Source organism: Lampris incognitus, chromosome 8 (genome assembly GCF_029633865.1).
Source record: "Lampris incognitus isolate fLamInc1 chromosome 8, fLamInc1.hap2, whole genome shotgun sequence".
Classification (NCBI taxonomy): Eukaryota; Metazoa; Chordata; class Actinopteri; order Lampriformes; family Lampridae; genus Lampris; species Lampris incognitus.
Genome location: NC_079218.1, coordinates 61,908,415 through 61,934,385, shown reverse-complemented (window position 1 = coordinate 61,934,385; position 25,971 = coordinate 61,908,415). Strand labels below are relative to the sequence as shown.

The window sequence follows — 25,971 nt, the reverse complement described above, 5'->3', positions numbered from 1 at the left end:
GTTTTTTTGAAGTCAATAAAACAAGCAAATATTTTTCCGTTTTTGGTTTGATTCACATTTTCATTTATGAGGGTGTGTCGGGTGTAAATATGGTCTGTAGTCCGGTGATTTGGGAGGAAGCCAATTTGACCTTTGCTCAGGATATTGTGTTCGTTAAGGAGGGTTAGAATTCGATTGTTCAAAATGCTATTAAACACCTTCCCCAGACTACTACTCACACAAATGCCTCTGAAATTATTAGGATCCAATTCGTCTCCATTTTTATGAATAGGAGTTATAAGCCCTTTGCTTCAGATGTCAGGAAAATATCCCGAACTTAGAAGGATGGTGAACAATTTGAGTGCTGCCCTTTGCAGCTCAGGTGTGCTGTTTTTAAGCATCTCGCTTCTGATGCTGTCAAGGCCACAAGCTTTATTGGGTTTTAAGGATTTGAGCTTCTGTGCCAATTCTTCTTGTGTTATTGGAAAATCCAGTGGGTTTTGGTTGTCTTTTATAGAGCATTCGAGCAACTGTAATTTTTGTTTGATCAGATTGTAATTGGAATTTGAGTGTTCTTGTTGGATTTCCGAATAGATATGTTCAAAATGATTTTTCCAAATTTCTCCATTTTGGATAGGCAGGTCTTGTGGTTTTGTAGAGCTCAGATTATTCCACATTTCCCAGAATTGGTTTTGATTCAGGGAATTTTCTATTCCCTGTAGGGTTCTATCTACATGGCTTTGTTTGTTCATTCTTAATGTGCGTTTATATAGTTTTAATGTTTCGCTATATTTCTTTCTTATGCCCATATCTTTAGGTTGGTAGTGTTTCAGGTTTGACAATTTACGCAGTTCTTTTCTTATATTTTTACAATTGTTGTCAAACCATTTTTCATTTTTAGGTTGTTTCTTTTTTTGTTGTTGGTCCTTGGTAGGACCATGTTTGCTGCCATCTGAAAGACATTGTGACGTAGTCAAATAATGGACTTCTCAGCAAACCTTTCAGAGTTAACAAGCAAGCTTTTAATGACCGCAAGCCAAGCTAGTCATAACAGACAAATTCATTTTGGTCTCAGCTTGATCCTTTTCTTGGCCACAGAAGCGACCTTATCTATTTGCCTACTCTTTACCCTCATGGTGGGAAATAGCATGTTGTCTAATCAACTTCTCTCGTAACGTCCCCATTACCTTCCACCACATCCCCGCTATCTGTAACAGATATGCCCGTTTTTAACATGTTCAATATCCCACAACATAACCAAAACATCGACACTTCAGTTGCATCGTGGGTAATATGCAAATGAACTTGGAGCAGGAACACGCTAGGTGAATTCGCCACACTGCCCCCTTCCTTGTAAGACCAATGTCCCGTTGGCCTAACCCAAATCCCATGTGGATGGGTCCATCCACCATGAGGGTTTCTTCCGCCGAGCATCTCTCCCATCCCGGGCTGCTCCTTGCCGCGGGCTGCTGATGGATGACGGGGGCGGCTCTGCATCCACTGGGTCTGAGCCCCCACCTTCGATGTAACACTATTTCCATTCGTGGCCAGGGAGGGCAGCTCTGTAAACCCAGTGTCCCCGCCCCCTCCCTGGCCCAAAACAAGGTGCTCTAATGGTCTCTCCTTGCTGACATCCAGGGAGGTTGGCTCTGATCCAGGAGTGTCCTTACTCCCTCCCTGGACCCTGGTAGCCTGTTCTACAGAGGAAGAGGAGTCTGGCACCCCACCTCCTCCCACCGCACTTTCAGTCCCGACTTGGTCGCTGTCCCGGGTTAAGTAAGGTGCGAGGCGATCTTGGTGAAGGATGACTATCCGAGGGCGGCGGTGGAGCTTCACTCTATAGGTAACCTCTGAGATCCTCTTCAGAACAAGGCAGGGCCCCTCCCAGTTGCTGTCCAGCTTTGGGGACCGTCCCTTCTTTCGCCATGAGTTATACACCCATACTTTGTCCCCCTGCTGGTACTCTTTGCGGTGGCAACACACATCATAGGCTCTCTTCTGCCTTTCCCCTGCAGAAGCCATATTCTCTCGAGCCAGCTGATGAGTAGCCTCCATCCGGTCCTGTAGTGCATCTACATAGTCCTGGCCCGGTGGCCCTTGTACTGGTGGGTTTGGCGGCTTGCGAAAGACCAGATCCACAGGCGTCCCTAGCTCCCGACCACACATTAGTGCAGCTGGGGTGCACCCCGTGGACTCCTGAATGGCCGACCGGTATGCCATGAGTATCAGGGGCAGATGGCGGTCCCAATCCTTTTGATGCCCTTTGATGACTGCTCCGTTGGCATGTGGACACTGCTTGGCATCCTGTGCATCATGTTCTTCATAAATTTGATGTCCATTATAATTCTGTTATCCTCTTTCAATGTTGTATTATGTAAATTGCATGAACACAACATCCATTTCACGCTGTTCGTCTTGGGAGAGAGATCCCTCCTCTGCTGCTCTCCCTGAAGTTTCTTCCTATTTTTTTCTCCCTGTTGAAGGGGTTTTTTAAGGAGTTGTTCCTTATCCGATGAGAGGGTCTAAGGACCGGATGTTGTGTTGCTGTTAAGCCCACTGAGGCAAATTTGTGATTTCTGATATTGGGCTATACAAATAAAATTGATTTGATTTGATGCCTCGCCGTGAGCATGGCTAGTTGTGTGACCAAGGACCGATTGAACCGCTCAACCAGGCCATCACTTTGAGGGTGTAGGGGAGTGGTCCTGGTCTTCCGTATCCCAAGGCGCCGACACATCTCCCCAAACACCCGGGATTCAAAATTACACCCCTGGTCACTGTGCAACTCCTCTGGCACCCCAAACTGGGTAAACATCCCCTCAATGAGGCAGTCTACCACCGTGGCTGTAGATTGGTCAGGGATGGCATAGGCCTCGGGCCACTTGGTATCCATCACTGTGAGGATGTAATGATTTCCATCCTCTGTCACGGGGAATGGTCCAACCACATCCACTCCAATTCTTTCCATGGGCGCCCCCATCCTGTATTGCTGCAGGGGGGCGTGGGATTGCCCAGCTGGCCCCTTCTTTGCATTGCGGGTGTTGCAGTTACGGCAGAACCGCTCCACGTCTCGCTGGCACCTCCCCCAGTAGAATCTTTCCTGCAGCCGCCGCAGAGTTTTGGTAATGCCGAAGTGTCCCACTCCAGGGGGCCATGAACTGTACTTAAAACTTGTTGTTGTAGTGCATGGGGAACAACTTGTTGCCAGGTACTGCCTCCCCTCCTTGGCTCTTTCCACATGCGATAGAGGCAGCCCTCACGAAGCATGAGTGAATTCCACTGTCCCAGCAATGCCTTGGTGGGGGAGTGGGGACCTGCCATCTCTCTACTTGGGACCTCTTTAGGTGCTAGCCAACGTATCACGGGTCCCAGGTGGCTATCCCGATGTTGGAGTTCCCCTATCTTGGCTGGTGACATCTCCTCCAGTGATGCACTTGGGACCACAAGTGTCCGCACTATAACACGATCCAACCGTTGCTGTTCTCGAGTCTCCAACCGGCTACAATGGCGGCAGGCCTGATCCGAACAGGGGCGTCTGGAGAGAGCATCAGCATTGTTGTGTCGGCTGCCTCTTCAGTGCTCCGTGGTGAAGGTAAATCCCTGCAAGGTTTCTATCCATCTGGCTACCTGCCCTTCTGGTTCTTTGAAGCTAAGCAGCCAGTGGAGCAATGCCTGGTCCGTCCTCAGTAGGAAGTCCTTTCCATACAGGTAAGGCTTAAAATGCCTTACGGCTTGTACTACTGCCAGAAGTTCTCTCCGAGTCACACAGTAGTTCCTTTCTTCCTTACTCAAGGCTCTACTGTAATAGGCCACCACTCTTTCCCCTTCCCAACTGGGCTGCGACAGGACTGCTCCCACACCTACATCACTGGCATCAGTGTCAAGTATGAATGGCTGCTGCCTGTCTGGGAGGACTAGCACTGGAGCTTGGGTCAATGCTTTCCGGAGTATCTGAAAGGAGCTCTCACATGCTTCAGTCCAGTGAAACCGTCGTCCCTTCTCGGTGAGCTGGTGGAGCGGACGGGCTTTGTCTGCAAAGGTGTGCACGAACCGACGGTAATATGATGCCAGTCCCAGAAAACTCCTCACCTCCTTTCCTGAGGTGGGCGCTGGCCAATCCCTGACTGCAGTGACCTTGTCAGGGTCTATGGACACACCTCCGGGCCCCACCACATGTCCAAGGAACCTTGTCTCCCGCTGCAATAGATTGCATTTTCTCAGATTCAGTCGTAGGTTGGCTGCCTTGATGCATTAGAGCACCAGTCGGAGGTTGGAGAGGGCCTCAGTAAACGTAGCTGTATGCACCAGGAGGTCATCCAGGTAAACCACGCAGGCAGAGCGAGGGATGGGGCCAAGGACACGCTCCATGAGGTGTTCAAATGTGGCCGGGCTATTACATAAGCCAAATGGCATGACTGTGAACTGCCAGAGTCCTCGGCCAATGGTGAAGGCAGTCTTTGCCCGGGATTCTTGGGCCATCTCTACCTGTCGGTACCCACTTCTTAGATCCAGGGAGCTGAACCATTGGGAACCTGCCACACAGTCCAGAGCTTCGTCGATGCGGGGGAGTGAGTACGAGTCTTTCCGGGGCGGGTTGTTTAGTCGCCGATAGTCCACACAAAATCGGAGGGAACCATCCTTCTTGGTAACCAGCACGGGCAGGGTACGCCCACGGGCTATCGGAGGGTTCAATGATCTCTGCAGCTAACATCTCCTGGATCTTTGCTTTTGCCTCTTGAAATTTCCTCAGAGGGAGACGGCGAGCTCTCTGGCGGACTGAGTCCGCATTACCAGTGTCAATGTGGTGCTGTACAAGATTGGTGCGACCACATTCCAGATCACTTGAAGTGAAGAGGTGTCTGTTCTCTATCAGCAGGTTCCGTACCTGCTCACCCTCTTCTTGGCTCAAACCCTCCATGCACTTTTGGGGCAGTTCTTCCAGTGCAGAGGCCGTTTCTGGTGATGTACCTTCCCATGGCCCTGAAGCCAAGCACAAGATTCGTGGTCCACCTTTATTGCCCCCCGGATTGCTGCGTACGGTAATGACATTCAGCACTTGGTTGCCCACCTCCAGCTGTGGACTGGCCACCCGTACCACCGCACCAATGGCTCTCAAGGCATCCAGTCCAAGGATACAGTCCTCTCGTATGTTTGCTAGCCAAAAGTCTTGCTGTACCTCCATTTCTCCCATCTTAAGGGTCAGTTTACTTCTCCCCTCCATTCTAGCACACTGACCTGTAACTGTCTCCATCTTTACTTCTGTCGGCGTCCACTGTACTTCTTCTCCTAGGACCCCTGGTCTCACCAAGCTGATGTTGGATCCGGTGTCAACCAGGGCAATGCAGGTATTGCCATTCAGCTGACAGGAGACATTGAGGGTGAAGCCAGCGCCAATAAGTTCAACGACTCTGGGATTGTTACTCCGGGGGGAGGTTGTGTGGGCCGGCCAGTCCCCCTCTAGGCCGACCCTTGGTCGTTTCCCGGTTCAGAAGAGGCGGCTACTTGGGTGACAGGCCTCCGTACTCGTTGGTAGAAGCGTCTGTTTGTCTTCTGACACTCCTTTCTTTGGTGCCCTGGTTTCCCACAGCTCCAGCACAGAAATGGCTCTGCTCGTCGTGCTGCCCGGACGGATGTGCGTGGCTCCTCCTCACTTTCCTGCAGTGCCCGCACATGATGGTGCAGTGTTGGGGTCGCTCCTTTTTCCGCCATAATAGCCTCCACCTCCTCTGCCCTATGCAGCGCCTCTTCAATGGTGAGTGGCTTTGCCAGCCGCACCTGTTGCCTGAGGTGAGGTGGCTGTAAATCCTGTAGGAAGGAATCCAGGGCCAGGCATTGGATGGCAGATTGGGGCATATCAGGATACGCACGGCTCACTAGGCGTTGAATGTCAGCCACCAGGGTACCCAACTTCTCCTGACCGTGTCTCTGTCTTGAATGGAGTTGATCCCGGAGGCTAATTAGCGATTGGGTGTTGCCAAACCGGCGACCCAGGACAGTGGTTAGCGCCCCCAGTAATATCTCTCCAGCCGCCAGGTCTAGGAGTGCCTGCCTTGCTTCTCCCTCCAGGGCTGCTGCTAGGTTGACTACTTGATGGTTTTCTGTCCATCTCATCACCCTAGCAATCAGGTTGAACTGAGCAAGGAATCCTTCCCAGCTGGAGCCCCCGTTGTAGCGCCCCAGCTTCACCGAGGGAGTGTTTGGGCTTGGCCAGGGGTCGGTACAGATGGTGAGTCTTGTACTGGAACCATATCTGCAAGGTGTGTTCAACACTCCAGTAGTGGCAAATGGGGCAGTGTGTAACTTGGGTTGAAGTTCCCTCTCAGTAGATCGTGTCCAGCTTACTGCTGATGTTTCCCCCTGGTGACACACTCTCCAATCGTGCCCAACATGCTCCTGATGGCCGCCGCTGGTGGCTGTCTCTCCACAGGTCATGTCCAACTTGCTTCTGGTGGCTTCCCCATGGCTTGAAGCGCCTGCCGTTTTTCGTTGCACGGTCGGGGCAGGCCACGGCAGAGACTCCCCATTGGACTCGCTCTGAAAGAGAAGAAATTTTCCATTTTCTTGGGACTCCGCCCCTCGGACATTACCCAGCGCGTCTACCGCACTCAGGGGTGGGCACGGGTCTCCCCCTTCCTGAGGCCGCACTGCGCTGCTCCCATCTGGCAGACAGAGCAGACCTCTGATCTCCTTTTCGAGAGCAACAATTTCCATACGCTCACCGGCAGACTTTCGGTTACGCCCTTCGGCCAACGTTTGCTGTCTAGAGAAGCCCATCCCACGTCTAACGCCAATGTGACGTGGTCAAATAATAATGGACTTCTCAACAAACCTTTCAGAGTTAACAAGCAAGCTTTTAATTACCGCAAGCCAAGCTAGTCATAACAGACACAAGCTCGTATTGGTCACAGCTTGATCCTTTTCTTGGCCACAGAGGCGACCTTATCTATTTGCCTACTCTTTACCCTCATGGTGGGAAATAGCATGTTGTCTAATCAACTTCTCTCGTAACGTCCCCATTACCTTCCACCACATCCCCGCTATCTGTAACAGATATGCCCGTTTTTAACATGTTCAATATCCCACAACATAACCAAAACATCGACACTTCAGTTGCATCGTGGGTAATATGCAAATGAACTTGGAGCAGGAACACTCTAGTAGAATTCGCCACAATATAATTGATTTCATTGACAGTATTGTCCTTATTAGTTTCGAACGGTTTGTTAATGAAGTTAGTCATCATATTAAGTAATTTGGATGAATTTAGGATATTGATAAAATTTTCTGCACTGTCTGGAGCCCATCTGTAGGTGTTATTAATTTTGAACATCTTGCTGGGCTCCTCTATAGGCATTTGAGTCAGGTTAATAGTTTCGAGGAAAATCATAATTTGGTTATGGTCAGAAAGAGGAGTTTGTCGTCTGACAGTGAATGCGTTGAAGGAGGTGGGGTCCATGTCAGTTATTGCATAGTCAACTACACTAGCTCCAAGACCTGAACAACATGTGAACCTTCCCAAAGAGTCTCCTCTGATCCTACCATTAAGCGTGTACAGGCCAGAGGCGCGACAGGTGCACTAGCTCCTTACCAGCCTTGTTCACAGTACGGTCGAGGGAGCTCCTTTTAATGAGGCTTGGTGAGAGGTACAGGGAATGTTGACCAAACACATGTCTGTTACCCTGAGGGTCCATGGTATCACTTACTGAACCTGTTCTTGCGTTAAAATCTCCACACAGCAGCACATTTCCCTGGGCCTGGAAAAGGCTTGCCTCTTCATGGAGGTTACTCAGGACATCCTCATCATAATATGGAGATTCAGTTGGGGGAGAATATAGAGCACAGAGATAGATATCTTTGTTTGATATGGCAATTTGATTGCTGAGTTTTAGCCAGCAGTGGGATGTTCCAATTTTAATTTTTGAAATGTGGTTGGCTAAACATCCTCTGTACCAAATCAAAATACCTCCGGAGTCTCGTCCACGATGTACTAAGTTAAGTTTATTTGATGGAATAATTATTTCTTTGTAACCTGAGGGAAAGTGGGTTGTTATGTCCTCACGACACCAGGTTTCAGTTAATATGACTATGTCGACATTATAGATGTTTTTTAAGAAGTCAGGGTCTCTACTCTTCATCCCAGAGGAAGATGAGAAGAGACCCTGGATGTTCCAACAAGAGACAGAAAAAGAACGAATGAAAAGAAAATATACAATGAGTCCCTTTTGTGAGACAGAGAATTATTAAGTTACAGTGGAAGAAGACATATATAAAATATCATGATAACTCTTACCAAATACCTCACTATCGATGTAGTGGGCATTATTATACACTCTCTCTCTCTGTCTCTATCTATCTATCTATCTATCTATCTATCTATCTATCTATCTATCTATCTATCTATCTATCTATCTATCTATCTATCTATCTATCTATCTATCTATCTATCTATCTATCTATCCATCTATCTCGCTCCATCTGGTGTTATGATGTGATTTCTTCCTGAATATGACAGATCGAGTCATGTTCTTTGGAATTTCACCTGGCACTTTGATGTGTTCCCTTTGTCTGCACTGTGAATTCATTTTGGTCAGATCTTATTTTTTGCAACTATCCAATGAAAAGTGAGTGGTGAGATGTCACTTCTGCCTATTATCAACAAAAACAATGGTCAAATAGAAATACATAATAAATAAAATGATAGCCAACATTTTCAATTCAGGGTCAGTCAAGGACTCATGATGGGATCATTTCAAGATATCAGAAACACCAAGTCATTCAGTTACAGTTGTGTTTGTAACTGCTGTGAATTTAACTGAAGCGATTTGTCACCTATGGTGGGAGTGCTTCAGGTCAGTTTGGCAAGTCTGACTACATGACAACCTTCAGAATGAACAGTGATAAGTTTGGTTAGTAACAGTGTTTCTACCCTCTGACCAGTGTAGGCATGCTGCCCTGACTATCATCATCAGCATCATCGTCATCATCGTCGGTGGTCGGTCGAAGTAAGTATGACTGTCCTCTCAGTTGGGTTGTCTACTTGTAGGTCTTCAGATGGCGGTAGAGGCCGATCAGCGATCGACATACGTTTTGCAGTTTGAACAGGAGAAAGTGGTGGTGGTTGAGCTTTTCTCTCTCTCTCCTTGTGGTGCTGTCACTTTTTCTCTCTGGAACTCACTGGAATTCCGTTTCATGACGTGCAGCTCCTTCCTGCACGGATTTCTTCCAGGAGCGCCTATCCAGTGCAGTGTGTTCCCTGTTGCTCGATGTGATGTTGAATTTCTTCAGACTGGTCTTGATATTGTCTTTGAAACGTTTCTTTTGCCCGCAGGGAGCTCGCTGACCTTCCTTGTCGTTCTTAAGGCTCCTGATGGCATCTTGAAACTCTGTCATGGTGGAAGGTTCCCCATGTCTTCTCTGATGGGACTCTGGGGAATGTGGCTGGTAATGACTGGCTCAGCTTTGTTGTTGCAGTTGCGGAGTTCCTGGAAGTGCTCCTTCCATCGGGCGTTAATGGACTCGTTGTCCTTCAGCAGCTCCTGCCCATCCTTTGAGCACAGGGAGTTTAAGCCACGGTTGATTGGAGATGAGCTGTTATATCTCTGTCATTCTCGTTAAACCGGTCCTGGTGTTTTCTGGACTCACTAGTGATTTTGCAGGTGTCAATGATTATGGTCCTGAGCAGGTTCCAGTGCTTCTCAATTTCATCAAGATATTTCTGTTGGAGGGTTCCCCAAGAGAGACCTGAAGTCGCTGCTGGGTGGCAGTTTCATTCAGGCTTTCAAGATGCAGTGTGGACCGAATCTGCTTCTTTGAACCCTCCTCTTCCTCTTGAGTTTGATGGACATCGTGGCGATCTGTTCAGCAGTCATCTGCACCGATCATGGCCCTCGTGATGGTTACACCACGGCGGTCCCTGGTTCGTACAATGACATAGTCAAAGAGATGCCACTGTTTGCAGTGGGAGTGTTGCCAAGATGCCTTAAGTTTTGTTTTTTTCTGGTGAAGCAGAGTGTTAGTGATGGTGATGTCGTACTGAGCACATTTGCTAAGAAGCAGAACTCCATTAGAGTTGATGTTCCCGATGCCTTCCTTTCCTATAATGCTCTTCCAGAGGTGTCGATCCCGGCCGACCCTGGCGTTGAGGTCTCCAAGAGAATAGTTGTTTTGTCAAATTCAAATTCAAATGTCTTTATTTCGAACATGCAAAATAAAAGAAAAACGACCAAGCTAAATAAAACAACAACAAAAACAAAAGAAATGATCAAAATAAAACCAGAAGAATTCAATAAGAACTCCCAATAGAGAATCTAATACAAAATATAGATTCGAAAAGGAGAATGAGGGAGTTACTAATTATAATTTCCTGCCCCCTTTCTAATGCTCAATTAATAATTCGAAATAATAAATTTAGTTTTTTTTACACATCGGAGTATGTCATTCTCAATAACTATCTCACAATGACTCAATGAAAAAATAATAAAAGCAATCTACTACTACTACTACTTACGGCTGCTCCCGTTAGGGGGCGCCACAGCGGATCATTGGTTTCCATGTCTTCCTGTCCTCTGCATCTTCCCCTGTCACACCAGCCACCTGCATGTCCTCCCTCACCACATCCATAAACCTCCTCTTTGGCCTTCCTCTTCTCCTCTTCCCTGGCAGCTCCATATTCAGCATCCTTCTCCCAATATACCCAGCATCTCTCCTCCACACATGTCCAAACCATCTCCATCTTGCCTCTCTTGCTTTGTCTCCAAACCGTCCAACCTGAGCTGTCCCTCTAATATACTCGTTCCTAATCCTGTCCTCCTTCATCACTCCCAGTGAAAATCGTAGCATCTTCAACTCTGCCACCTCCAGCTCCACCTCGTCTTTTCGTCAGTGCCACTGTCTCCAAACCATACAACATAGCTGGTCTCACAACCATATTGTAAACCTGCCCTTTATCTCTTGCTGGTACCCTTCTGTCACACATCACTCCTGACACTCTTCTCCCCCCACTCCACCCTGCCTGAACTCTCTTCTTCACCTCTCTCCTGCACTCCCCGTTACTTTGGACAGTTGACCCCAAGTATTTACACTCATATGCCTTCGTCACCTCCACTCCTTGCATCCTCACCATCCCACTGTCCTCCCTCTCATTCACGCATAGGTATTCGGTCTTGCTCCTACTGACTTTCATTCCTCTTCTCTCCAGTGCATACCTCCACCTCTCCAGGCTCTCCTCAACCTGCACCCTACTCTCGCTACAGATCACAATGTCATCCGCGAACATCATCATCCATGGAGACTCCTGCCTGATCTTGTCCGTCAACTGGTCCATCACCATTGCAAACAAGAAAGGGCTCAGAGCCGATCCTTGATGTAACCCCACCTCCACCTTGAACCCATCTGTCATTCCAACCACACACCTCACCACTGTCACACTTCCCTCATACATATCCTGCACCACTCCTACATACTTCTTCGCAACTCCCGACTTCCTCATACAATACCACACCTCCTCTCTCGGCACCCTGTCGTATGCTTTCTCTAAATCTACAAGGACACAACGCAACTCCTTCTGGCCTTCTCTATACTTCTCCATCAACATTCTCAAAGCAAGCATCGCATCTGTGGTGCTCTTTCGTGGCATGAAACCAAACTGCTGCTCGCTGATCGTCACCTCTCCTCTTAACCTAGCTTCTATTACTCTTTCCCATATCTTCATGCTGTGGCTGATCAACTTTATACCTCTGTAGTTGCTACAGTTCTGCACATCACCCTTGTTCTTGAAAATCGGTACCAGTATGCTTCTTCTCCACTCCTCAGGCCTCCTCTCACTTTCCAAGATTGTGTTAAACAATCTAGTTAAAAACTCCACTGCCATCTCTCCTAAACATCTCCATGCCTCCACAGGTATGTCATCAGGACCAACTGCCTTTCCACTCTTCATCCTCTTCATAGCTGCCCTCACCTCCTCCTTGCTAATCCACTGCACTTCCTGATTCAATATCCCCACATCATCCCACCTTCTCTCTCTCTCTCATTTTCTTCATTCATCAGCCCCTCAAAGTACTCCTTCCACCTTCTCAGCACACTCTCCTCGCTTGTCAGCACATTTCCGTCTCTATCCTTGATCACCCTAACTTGCTGCACATCCTTTGCAGTTCGGTCCCTCTGTCAAGCCAATCGGTACAAGTCCTTTTCTCCTTCCTTAGTGTCCAACCTGTCATACAACTCACCATACTCCTTTTCCTTTACCTTTGCCACCTCTCTCTTCACTTTACGCTGCATCTCCTTGTACTCCTGTCTACTTTCTTCATCTCTCTGACTATCCCACTTCTTGTTTGCCAACCTCGTCCTCTGTATAATTTGGTGTACTTCCTCATTCCACCACCAAGTCTCCTTGTCTTCCTTCCTCTGTCCTGATGACTCACCAAGTACCTTCCTAGCTGTCTCCCTCACTATTTCTGCAGTGGTTGTCCAGCCATCTGGCAACTCTTCACTACCACCCAGTGCCTGTCTTACCTCCTGCCTGAACTCCACACAACAGTCTTCCTTCTTCAACTTCCACCATTTGATCTTCGGCTGTGTCTTCACTCTCTTCCTCTTCTTGGTCTCCAAAGTCATCCTACAGACCACCATCAGATGCTGCCTAGCTACGTTCTCCCCTGTCACCACCTTGCAGTCTCCAATCCCTTTTAGATTGTGCCTTCTACATAAGATATATAGTCCACCTGTGTGCACTTTCCTCCACTCTTATACATCACCCTGTGTTCCTCCCTCTTCTTGAAATATTTATTCACCACAGCCATTTCCACCCTTTTCACAAAATCCACCACCATCTGTCCTTCCACATTTCTCTCCTTGACACCATACCTTTGAGTATGGTGAGATGAGGTTCTCATAAGGTTGAGATCGCGGATACAAGTGGCTGAAATGAGTTTCCTCTGTAGGGTGTCTGGGCTCAGCCTTAGGGATAGGGTGAGGAGCTCGGACATCCCGAGGGAGCTCAGAGGAGAACTGCCACCCCTTCGCATCGAAAGGCACCAGTTGTGGTGTTTCGGGCATCTGATTAGGATGCATCTTGGGCACCTTCCTTTGGAAGTTTTTCGGGCACGTCCAACTGGGAGGAGACCCCAGGGTAGACCCAGAACTCGCTGGAGGGACTACATGTCCAATCTGGCCTGGGAACGCCCTGGGATCCCAGTAGAGGGACGTCTGGAGTGCCCTAATCAGCTTGCTGACACCACGACCTGATCCCAGAGAAGTGGCTGATGATGAGATGAGATGAGATGAGATGAGATGAGACACCATACCTACCCCATGACTTTTTGGGGAGGCTGGGGTCCTTCAACATCTGCCAGACAATGCTCAGGATGTGGTATGAGTCTGTGGTGGTCAGTGCTCTCCTGTTTGCTGTTGTGTGTTGGGGCAGCAGGTTGAGGGTAGTGGATGCAAACAGGCTCAAAAAACTGATCCACAAGGCCGGTGACATTGTTGGGGTGGAACTGGACTCTCTGGCAGCGGTTTCTGAGAGGAGGACGCTGTTGAAATTATGTGCCATCATAAATGTCTCCCACCCACACCATGACATGCTGATTGGGCACAGGAGTACTTTTCGTAATAGACTCATTTTGCCGAAAAGCACCACAGAGCGCCACGGGAGGTCATTCCTGCCTGTGGCTATCAAACTTTACACCTCCTCCCTCAGACCCAGACTGTCGGACACTCTGAGTTAATGGTCACTGGACTGGCCCTGTCGGGTTTTATTTGTGCTGCTTGTTGTGTGCTGCGGTAGTGCAGCATAGATAAGGTGTTATGTGCACCATGCTTGTTGATATATTTTGTTCTTATTTCTATTTCTTATTTATCGGTTATTTCTGTTTGTTTCTGTTTCTATTTTCTTATCTAGCATCTTGTTAGTTTTTAGTTATTAGAGCGTGAGTGTCTGTAATAGAACTCAATTTCCCGTCGGGGGTGAATAAAGTATTCTGATTCTGATTCTAGTTCTGATTCTGATCACCTCCTCATCACCTCTGTTCCCTTCTCCAACATGCCCATTGAAGTCTGCTCCAGTCACCACTCCCTTCTCCTTGGGAACCCTCTCCACCACGTCATCCAACTCACTCCAGAATTCTTCTTTCTCTTCCATCTCACACCCAACTTGCGGGGTAAATGTGCTGATAACATTCAGCAATACACCTTCGATTTTCAGCTTCATACTCATCACTCTGTCTGACACTCTCTTCACCTCCAGCACACTCTTGACATACTCTTCCTTCAGAATTACCCCTACCCCATTTCTCCTCCCATTCACACCATGGTAGAAGAGTTTGAACCCACCTCCGATGCTCCTGGCCTTACTCCCCTTCCACTTGGTCTCTTGCCCACATAGTATACCTCCCTTCCTTCCTTCCATCATATCAACCAGCTCTCTCCCTTTACCAGTCATAGTGCCAACATTCAAAGTTCCGACTCTCACCTCCACACGCCTACCCTTCCTCCTCTCTCACTGTCTCTGGACATGCCTTCCCCCTCTCCTTCTCCTTCGCCCAACAGTAGCATAGTTTCCACCAGCAACCTGCTGACCAACAGTACCGATGGTGGTCGTTGGTAACCCGGGCCTCGACCGATCCAGTATGGAAATCTGATTTATGATACGCCTATTTGATTTGGCAAAGATTGTATGCCAGATGCCCTTCCTGACGCAACCCTCCCCATTTCTAAAACAAAACATAAATAAAAGTACAAAATTCAATGATACATGAGGTAATGAGTAGGCTTTATGATAAAGGTGCATTTTAAAAAGAGATTTAAAGGATAACAATGACTTGGCTAGCCTGATTTCCTCATGCAGACTGCTATAGAGCCTTTGTCTTCACCCTTCATGTTTAGTCTCAACTCCAACAGACAAGAATCACTGGCCGGAAGATCCCACACAACAAATACTCATACAGGTGTGAACGCTCTGCAATGCAGCTAGGAACAACGGTTTTGCTCTAATGTTTTAGAAATTTACAAAAAAAATCATGTTTCAAATTCGTAACTTCTTTGATTTGTTTAAAATCGTTCAATATTACTCCATGAAGAAAAGCTGCGAAACCTGCCAAACCAAAGCCATGCCTGTGCTCCTCTGACCAAAATACAGCCTGCAGAGCCCAGCTCTCCACTTTAATTCGGTCTGTAGACTACTGACAGTCCTCGGACGAGCTTATTTTAGTCTGAGGACCGTGTACTGGGTCATGCACGGGCTGTGCATACACAGACCACTTGTTGCCGGCTGTACAAACCCCACAAAGAAAAATACATCACATTTCGCAGTATCCCATCTGTAGGCTGTTTGTTCTCTCTCCTCCATTGTTGTATCTTACAACCTGTCCAGAATTACAAACCCCAATTCCAGTGAAGTTGGGACGTTGTGTAAAACGTGAATAAAAACAGAATACAACGATTTGCAAATCATTTTCCACCTATATTCAGCTGAATACACTACAAAGACAAGATATTTAATGTTCACACTGATAAACTTTATTGTTTTTTTTGCAAATATTCCCTCATTGTGAATGTGATGCCTGCAACACGTTCCAAAGAAGCTGGGACAGGGGCATGTTCACCACTGTGTTACACCACCTTTCCTTTTAACAACACTCAATAAACGTTTGGGAACTGAGGACACTAATTGTTGAAGCTTTGTAGGTGGAATTCTTTCCCATTCTTGCTGATGTACGACTTCAGTTGCTCAACAGTCCGGGGTCTCCGTTGTCGTATTGTGCGCTTCATAATGCACGCTTCATAATGCGCCACAAATGTGCAATGGGAGACAGGTCTGGACTGCAGGCAGGCCAGTCCAGTACCCGCACTCTTTTACTACAAAGCCCCGCTGTTGGATCACGTGCAGAATGTGGCTTGGCATTGTCTTGCTGAAATAAGCAGGGACGTCCCTGGAAAAGACGTTGCTTGGATGGCAGCATATGTTGCTCCAAACCCTGTATGTACCTTTCAGCATTAATGCTGCCTTCCCAGATGTGCAAGTTACCCATGATGCCATGGGCTCTAACACCCCCCATACCATCACAGATGCTGGCTTTTGGACTCTGCGCTGATAACAATCTGGATGGTCCTTTTCCTCTTTAGCCCGGGGGACACCCACGTCCATGATGTCCAAAAACAATGTGAAATGTGGACTCGTCAGACCACAGCACACTTGTCCACTTGGCGTCAGTCCATCTCAGATGAGCTCGGGCCAGAGAAGCCGGCGGCGTTTCTGGGTGATGTTGATATCTGGCTTTGGCTTTACATGGTAGAGTTTTAACTTGCACTTGTAGATGTAGCGACCAACTGTGTTAACTGACCATGGTTTTCCCACGTGTTCCTGAGCCCACGTGGTAATATCCTTTACACAATGATGTTGGTTTTTAATGCAGTGCTGCCTGAGGGGTCGAAGGTCACGGGCATTCAGTGTTGGTTTTGGGCCTTGCTGCTTACGTACAGAGATTTCTCCGGATTCGCTGAATCTTGTGAGGATATTATGGACTGGAGATGATGAAATCCCTAAATTCCTTGCAGTTGTAGTAGACCAACAGCGCTACCTAGTGGTGGTTAAGCTAGGCTCTCATATACCCCGGATGTTGACTGCTGCGCCAGTCGGAGAGTTACAATAAAGAGGACCAGACGTTGGGAATTGGTCTCCGGCTCAAATCACTGTTATGGATATATTAGCAGTATAAGATACCTCCAGATAATATAGAGAATATATTACAGTGGCGACGAGGATGGGATACCTTTAATGTGAGAAGGTAATCCCAGTAGTTAATAAAAGCGGACGAGGCAACGTGACGCTACAAGCTAGCTTACAGCCAGCTAGCAAGAGAAGACTAGCTAGCCAAGCCAAGAACAAGCATGGCGCATTTCATCGGCAATATTGCTGAATACAAGGAAGGTAAAGAGGACTTCGAGTCGTACCTTGAAAGATTGGAGCAATGGATGATCGTTACTGAAGTGGAGGACAGTAAGAAGGCCAATGTTTTCCTGTCTGTGATAGGCGCAGAAGCCTATGGCCTACTAAAGAACCTCTGCATACCAGACAAACCGAGTAGCCTCCCGTATGCAGTACTGAGCGGGGAACTAGCATCCCATTATAAACCCAAGCCACTAATCATAGCTGAACGTTTTAGATTTCAGAAAAGAAACCAACTAGAAAATGAGTCAGTGTCTGATTATGTGGTTGCTTTAAAGCACCTGTCCACACATTGTGAATTCGGTCAGCATTTAAATGAAGCACTGAGAGACCGATTTGTTAGTGGTTTAAAGGTGGAGGGGCTATTCAGAGAAAGTTGCTCGCAGAACACAATCTGACTCTTGCAAAAGTATGTGAGCTGGCCTTATCTATGGAAATGGCGTCAAAGAATACGCTGGAGTTTGCCAGCAAACCAAGCGGAGCTGCAACTGTGAATAAGATAGACAAGAAGAGAACAAGCAAGGGTGCGTGGAAAAGCAAGCAACCTACCAGTGATAACTCTAGACCACAGAGAACAGAAACGCACCAACCTTGTTACCGATGTGGAGGTAACAACCATGCAGCTCAAGTATGTAGGTATAAAACCGAGACATGCCACAAGTGTTCCAAGGTAGGGCACATAGCAAGAATGTGTAAAACTAAAAATAGACAGGGACATACACAGTATGTGGCTGAAGACCACAGTCCAGGTGAGAGAGGAGATGGAAATGAGGATGAACTGTTTGGTGCGTATCCGATGAATACAGTGTACTCCACAAATACAGTTGGTAATGGAAAAAAGGACATTAAGGTCAATATTAAGTTAGAAGGAAACCCTGTAGACATGCAGCTTGACACAGGAGCTGCCGTAACCCTGGTATCTGAGATAGTGTACAAGGATCATCTCTCACACCTGCCACTGAAAGAAAGTAAAGTGCGTCTGTCAACCTTTTCCGGTGAGAACATTCGCTTGATGGGCCAAGTGACTGTCAATGCGAAATATGACAACCAGAGTGGAGATTTACCTCTTGTGATTGTGAAAGGTGACAGACCAGCCCTCTTTGGCCGTAACTGGCTGGCCAATTTTAAACTAGACTGGGCAAGCATATTCTCAGTTACACCAGCAGGGGGCAGTGATAACACAGATGTAGAGGCAGTGTTACAGAGACACAAAGCAGTATTTGCTGAGGAGCCTGGCACTATTCGTGAATTTAAGGCAAATATCAAGGTGAAGCCAGATACAAAACCTGTCTTCAGAAAGGCAAGACCAGTGCCATACGCACTAAAATACGCAGTTGAAAAAGAGCTAGATAGGCTGGGAAAAGCTGGTATTATCTCAAAGATAGACCATAGTCAGTGGGCTGCCCCGATAGTAGTTGTACCCAAATCAGACAAGTCAATTCTTATCTGTGGAGACTATAACGTCACGGTTAATCAGAGTGTGGAAGAGGAGACCTATCCACTACCGAACGCCGAGGATCTCTTCACCACACTGGCCGGGGGCACTCTCTTTAGCAAATTAGATCTCTCACATGCCTACCAACAGTTTGAGTTAGAGAAGGACTCAGAGAAGTATTTAACAATAAATACCCACAAAGGACTGTATGTTTATCACAGACTTTCATATGGAGTGTCGAGTGCACCTTCTATGTTCCAGAATGTGATGGACCAGATACTGCAAGGCTTAGAGCATGTGACCTGCTTCCTCGATGACATACTAGTCACAGGCAGAACAAGAGAGGAGCACCTGAGGAACCTAGATGAGGTTTTGAGCCGACTGGAGAGCTACGGGGTAAGAGTGAAAAGAGCAGCAAAATGTGACTTCATGCAGGAGAAAGTAGAGTACCTGGGGCATCTGAAAGATAAAAAGGGACTTCACCCCACTGAGACAAAGGTTGCCGCCATCGTAAATGCACCCCAGCCCACAAACGTCACAGAGCTACGGTCATTCCTAGGACTGTTAAACTATTATGGCCGTTTCATGAAAGATCTGTCGACCGTATTGCAGCCACTACACCAACTCCTAAAGAAGGAAGTCGAATGGAAATGGACACCAGAGTGTGCAGCAGCATTCAAGGCTGCCAAAGAACAGTTAGTGAAAAGCTCAGTAGTAGTACGCTACGACACGCAGAAACCACTGAGATTAGCTTGTGACGCATCCCCTTATGGGATAGGTGCGGTAATGTCACACATAATGGAAAATGGGGACGAGAAACCAATCGCCTTTGCGTCACGTACGTTGACAGAGGCAGAGAGTAAATATAGTCAGATAGAGAAGGAGGCGTTGGCCATAATATTTGGCGTGACCAAATTTCATAAATATCTCTATGGCCGCAAATTCAGTTTAATAACTGACCACAAAACCCTCCTTGCCATCTTAGGACCCAAGTCAGAAATCCCTACACTGGCCGCTTTGCGTATGCAGAGATGGGCACTGAGGCTTATGGCTTATGACTACAGTATAGAGTACAGAACGTCAGCGGACAACGCAAATGCGGATGCGTTATCTAGACTGCCGGGGAAAGAAAATGACAACACAGCGGAGGAGAACGGCATTTTTTATTTCTCATTAGTAGATGAGCTACCCGTGCAGGCTACAGAGATTGCACAGAGCACTCTCAAGGACCCAGTCCTATGCAAGGTACTGGAACTGACGCGGTCTGGATGGCCGAGTTACATCAACGATGACACACTGAAACCGTACTTCAACCGAAGGAATGAACTGTCTGTGGAACAAGGATGCATTCTGTGGGGAATTCGAATTATCATCCCACCAGCACACAGAGAACGACTACTGTACGACCTACACCAAGGGCACCCCGGAGGGTGCAGGATGAAAAGTTTGGCGAGGGGCTATTTATGGTGGCCTCAGTTGGACAGTGATATCGAACGTGCAGTGCAGCAATGTGATGCTTGTCAGAGTGTGAGGAAACTACCAGCAGTAGCACCACTACACTGCTGGCAGTGGCCTACGAGAGTGTGGCAGGGGCTACATATTGACTTTGCAGAGAAGGATCAGCAACACTTCCTAGTGTTAGTAGACAGTCATTCAAAATGGCTTGAGGTGATCCCCATGGCAACAACTACCGTCGCCAAAACGATCGAAGTGCTGCGGAGCATCTTTTCGTCCTACGGTCTTCCTGAGGAGATCGTCTCGGACAACGGTCCACAATTCACCTCGCTGGAGTACAAAACATTCCTGAAAAGCAACGGCATTAAGCAGACCTTGGTGCCAGCTTACCATCCTGCTTCTAATGGTGCCGCAGAGAGAGCAGTCCAGACGGTGAAAGCTTCACTTCTGAAACAGCTGCTCGATGAGAAGAAACAAAACGTCACTATTACAGTGAAACACAGGCTCGCCAACTTCCTGTTGTCATACAGGACCACACCACACAGCGTTACAGGTTGCACACCAGCAGAACTGTTCCTCAAACGTCAGCCTAAGACCAGGTTCAGCCTGCTGAAGCCAGACCTCGCTCGAGTGGTGGGGGCCAAACAACAAAAGCAGAGGGACTATCATGACCAACCCGCCTCGAAGCTGAGACATCTGTCAGAGGGGGACTCAGTACTGATCCGAAACTTCCGTGGAGGAAAGGAGAGGTGGACGAAAGGGACAGTGGAAAAGAGACTCGGACCAGTCACCTACCTGGTGTGGAATGGAGTGAACCGACGTTCAGTCCACATTGACCATCTGCTGTTCGACCGACCCTCCAGTCCTCCTGAGGCATTTCAGTTTCAGGATGACCAGATGGGCATCAGCAACACCTACCCTGCAGTTGCGGATTTGGGGGGGAAAGGCACACCTGGAGCCGTAGGTGCTAGCCCGTACTCACCTGAAGATACACCCGTTCCAAGGATGCAGGCTCCGGAGAAGCTTGCAACACCCTTACAAGGTTCGGTGGGCAAGGCCGTGTCGCCTCCTCACCGAGCATCCACTTCCCCTGAGGTGGTTGAGCGCCGGTACTCTCAGAGAGAGAGGGCACCTCCAAAACGACTGTCTCTGTAAGATCAGCCGAGTTCCTGAATAAAAGAGTCCTGAGAGACTAAATTGTTCAACTCCTGTTCAGAAAAAAATGTGAAAAAGAGTTCCTGAGACTGATATGTAAATGGGCAAATGTGGGTCGAAGTGGGTTGTGTAACCAGTAATGACCAAGTAAAAGATGTTGAAAGTAATTTGCCATATCAGCATGTTTAGAGTGATAATATTTTATTAGGGGAACTTCAATAGTTTAAGGGGGAGGAGTGTAGTAGACCAACAGCGCTACCTAGTGGTGGTTAAGCTAGGCTCTCATATACCCCGGATGTTGACTGCTGTGACAGTCGGAGAGTTACAATAAAGAGGACCAGACGTTGGGAATTGGTCTCCGGCTCAAATCACTGTTATGGATATATTAGCAGTATAAAATACATCCAGATAATATAGAGAATAGTATATTACAGTTGAGAAGCGTTGTTCTTAAACTGTTGGACTATTTGCTCACGCAGTTGTTCACAAAGTGGTGAACCTCACCCCATCCTTGCTTGTGAACGACTGAGCCTTTCGGGAATGCTCCTTTTATACCCAATCATGACACTCACCTGTTTCCAGTTAACCTGTTCACCTGTGGAATGTTCCAAACAGGTGGTTTTTGAGCACCCCTCAACTTCCCAGTCTTTTGTTGCCCCTGTCCCAGCTTCTTTGGAACGTGTTGCAGGCATCACATTCAAGATGAGTGAATATTTGCAAAAAACAATAAAGTTTATCAGGTTAAACATTAAATATCTTGTCTTTGTAGTGTATTCAACTGAATATAGGTGGAAAAGGATTTGCAAATCATTGAATTCTGTTTTTGTTCACGTTTTACACAACGTCCCAACTTCATTGGAATTGGGGTTTGTATATGGACTGGATACGTCTTTAATAGAATATGTAACGTTAATATTCGTTGCATAATCTCGTACATATGTGGCATCTATTCCTATGCTACATGGTTATTTGTTAATGGCATGTCTGGAGATCAGACTTTCATGCTTAGTCTTCACTTCGTGCATTTCTATTGTCTGTAAACATTGTTAACAATGTATTGTCTGTAAACATTGTAACAATGTATTGTCAGTAAATATTGTAACAATGTATTGTCTGTAAATATTGTAACAATGTATTGCAGCCGCCCCACCCCCTTTCCCAGCAGGAAGTGCAATATTGTATCAGAGCAGTTTGAGATTCTAATTCCAGTTAAAGCAGTCTGTAACACTGGAACTCTGTTTGTCTGTCTATCTGTCTGTCTGTCTGTCTGTCTGTCTGTCTGTTAGATAATATCTGGTCGGATCAGAGTCTGGCTGTAGATCCAGACCTGCCATCTGGTTGGAGGGTCATTAGAGACTCTACTGGTACCTACTACTGGCACGTCCCCACCGGAGCCACCCAGTGGCACCACCCATGTCACAGTAGCAAGCAGTCACTCTATACTACCCAGGTCAGTTTTTTACTCTGTGGATCAGTCCTGTATTCCTCGATTAAGAACCATAGGTTATTTCTGTGGTCTTCAGGTGAGTCCTTGAGTTGTTCAGAATACACCAGTTTTATTGTTCAACCGAAGCGTAAACACACCACAGGAACTGTCTTCCTTCGAGATCTTTAAACTACAGCACAAACAGCTGTTTCTTCATTAAAGGGAGCTCTGGTGTGTCCTAGTGTCTGTTGTCCCAGCCTAACAGCAGGGAAATACATAGACTGGTCCATGATCCATGTAGTAACTGATCACTGCAGAGACTCTTTGCCTCCAGCTGAGACATAAAACCTCACTGCCACAAAACCTCATTGCCACAGTCCTGTAGTCCTCAGGTTAGTCCCCACGTTAGTCTTGTGCAGTCTTCAAGTTAGTCACCACATTAGTCTTCTGTAGTCCTTAAGTTAGTCCCCACGTTAGTTTTCTGTAGACCTCAGGTTAGTCCCCACATGAGTCTTCTGTAGTCCTCAGGTTAGTCCCCACATTAGTTTTCTGTAGACCTTAGGTTAGTCCCCATGTTATAATCTTCTGTAGTCCTCAGGTTAGTCCCCACGTTAGTCTTGTGTTGTCCTCGGGTTAGTCCCCACGTTAGTCTTCTGTAGTCCTCAGGTTAGTCCCCACATTAGTTTTCTGGAGACCTCAGGTTAGTCCCCACATTATAGCCTTCTGTAGTGCTCAGGTTAGTCCCCGCATTACTCTTGTGTAGTCCTCAAGTTATTCACCACGTTAGTCTTCTGTAGTCCTCAGGTTAGTCCCCACATCAGTTTTCTGTAGACCTCAGGTTAGTCCCCACGTTATAGTCTTCTGTAGTCCTCAGGTTAGTCCCCACATTACTCTTGTGTTGTCCTCAGGTTAGTCCCCACGTTAGTCTTCTGTAGTCCTCAGGTTAGTCCCCACATTAGTTTTCTGTAGTCCTCAGGTTAGTCCCCACATTATAGTCTTCTGTAGTCCTCAGGTTAGTCCCCATGTTAGTCTTGTCTAGTCCTCAGGTTAGTCGCCATGTTAGTCTTGTCTAGTCCTCAGGTTAGTCGCCATGTTAGTCTTGTCTAGTCCTCAGGTTAGTCCCCACGTTAGTCTTGTGTAGTCATCAGGTTAGTCCCCATGTTAGTCTTGTCTAGTCCTCAGGTTAGTCCCCACGTTAGTCTTGTGTAGTCATCAGATTAGTCCCCAAGTTAGTCTTGTGTGGTTCTCAGGTTAGTCCCCACGTTAGTCTTCTGTAGTCCTCAGGTTAGTCCTCATGTTAGTCTTGTCTAGTCCTCAGGTTTGTCCCCATGTTAGTCTTGTGTAGCTCTCAGGTTAGTCCCCAAGTTCGTCTTGTCTAGTCCTCAGGTTAGTCGCCATGTTAGTCTTGTCTAGTCCTCAGGTTAGTCCCCACGTTAGTCTTGTGTAGTCATCAGGTTAGTCCCCATGTTAGTCTTGTCTAGTCCTCAGGTTAGTCCCCACGTTAGTCTTGTGTAGTCATCAGATTAGTCCCCAAGTTAGTCTTGTGTGGTTCTCAGGTTAGTCCCCACGTTAGTCTTGTGTAGTCCTCAGGTTAGTCCTCATGTTAGTCTTGTCTAGTCCTCAGGTTTGTCCCCATGTTAGTCTTGTGTAGTTCTCAGGTTAGTCCCCACATTAGTCTTGTGTAGTCATCAGGTTAGTCCCCACGTTAGTCTTGTGTGTGTAGTCCTCAGTCATATAGTCTCATGCATCCCAGGTTTGTTGCTTTAAACAGCTGGAGTCTTGAACTATTTTTTGGACTCTCAGCATGAACTTGATCTTCTTCCATGGTATTTATTCTAGGAAGGCTGTGGTTCAAGACCTTGCTCCTCAACACAGGCTAATGGAAAAACAAAGGGACCAGTAGCGTCTGTGGAGGGAAGGTAATAACTCCCTCTGTTTCACTTTGACACAAGACTGTGGTTTAATGAACAGCTGCCAGGAACAGAAAGTACAAGACCATGGTCATACTGGGCAGACTCTATTCTGTGTGTGTGTGTGTGTGTGTGTGTGTGTGTGTGTGTGTGTGTGTGTGTGTGTGTGTGTGTGTGTGTGTGTGTGTGTGTGTGTGTGGAAATGAAACACAGTATAACTAAAGAACAGGGCAGGGCTGAATCAGAGCCTAGCGCTCAGTAAATGTAAGTAAATGTGTCTCACATTCTCAGGTCCTCCTGGCATGAAGACTATCTCACCAGCCATGACCCAGATGCAAAGGTAATAATAATAATAGTAATGATAACAATAATAATAATGATGATGATGATGATGATAATAGTAACTACCACTAGTAAGAGTGCTACTACCTGTACTCCTGCAGTTAATCCTACTGAAGGAGATCTGTGAAATGGAGAGTAGGTAAGATGCGGAGCCAGTTGGTTGCAAGACACTGAGCTCTTGCCAAAAAAAACCCTCTTTTATTAACCGTGTAACATTACTGGATTCATCTATACTTGAGAGATAACTTTTTTATAGAATGGCATTGAAGAAAACCACAAACTCACCCAGGAAATATGATTTAAGCACTTCAAGGCTAGGACAACTTCCCTTGCTAGTTTACCATCAGATGAAGGTGCCAGGCTGATAATCCCATAGCACTTGCTCTTCAGCCTCACTTTAGAGGCTGAAGAGGAAGTGCTACGGGAGATGGGTTCTGAAATGTTAAATGAAGCTTCAGGGAGGGCACTAACGCTAACAGAAAATGGGACTCTACATCAATCTTTAAAAGTTAAAATAATCAATCACACCAAAGACATGGAGAACTTGTCTGCCAAATGGGATGCCCTTCAAGGAAATATTCACCAAGCCAAGAATGACACAAACCACTGCCTGACCAAAGTGGAAAAGCTGCAGAGGATAGTTAACCAAATGGAAAACAGGTGAAGGAGGAATAATGTCCGGCTGGTTGACCTTCTAGCAGGTGCAGATAGTGATGACCCAGTTTTCTATCCTGAAAAAAAAACACTTCCAAAGTGGATCCCGGGGTTCAAGCTACTGTCTCTCCATCAGTGACAGGGCACATCGTATCTACTCAAACAATTCAACTGGACCGTGCATCTTGATGTTGACACCATGAATATACTGACCTAATATCAATACTAATACCAACCACAAAGCCGTACTTCATGGTGCCTGTAAGGACAAACCTTCCCTTCCAGATGACACCTGCGTGGAGCTCCATGCCAGTTACGGTGCTGGGATGATGCCGGTGAGGAAGAAATATAAAGGAATGCATGCCAAGTTTTGCCAGATGCTAATCAACTCCTGCCTATTCTGTGGACTTTATTTTACGGGACTCATTATTTAGTTATCAATGTGAAACCAAACTGCAGTTAGCAGGACCTTACCTTCAAATCGAGTCAAGTCAAGTCCATTCTATTTGTATAGCCCAATATCACAAATTACAAATTTGCCTCAGTGGGCTTTACAGCAACACAACATCCTGTCCTTAGACCCTCATATCGGATAAGGAACAACTCCCTACAAAAGAAAAAAGAAAAACAGGACAAAAAACCTTTAACAGGGAGAAAAAAATCGGAAGAAACC

The 25,971-nt window shown here is 46.9% G+C and overlaps 1 protein-coding gene across 1 annotated transcript in view; it reads left to right on the top strand.

Moving 5' to 3' along the window:
• Positions 1-25,971, top strand: part of LOC130116469 (amyloid-beta A4 precursor protein-binding family B member 3-like) — a 64,981-nt gene that overhangs the window by 22,350 nt on the left and 16,660 nt on the right. The window contains exons 2-4 of the mRNA XM_056284374.1: positions 22,253-22,416; positions 24,232-24,311; positions 24,594-24,642. Coding sequence (XP_056140349.1) covers positions 22,253-22,416; positions 24,232-24,311; positions 24,594-24,642 — 293 coding nt within the window. The remainder of the gene's footprint in view (positions 1-22,252; positions 22,417-24,231; positions 24,312-24,593; positions 24,643-25,971) is intronic.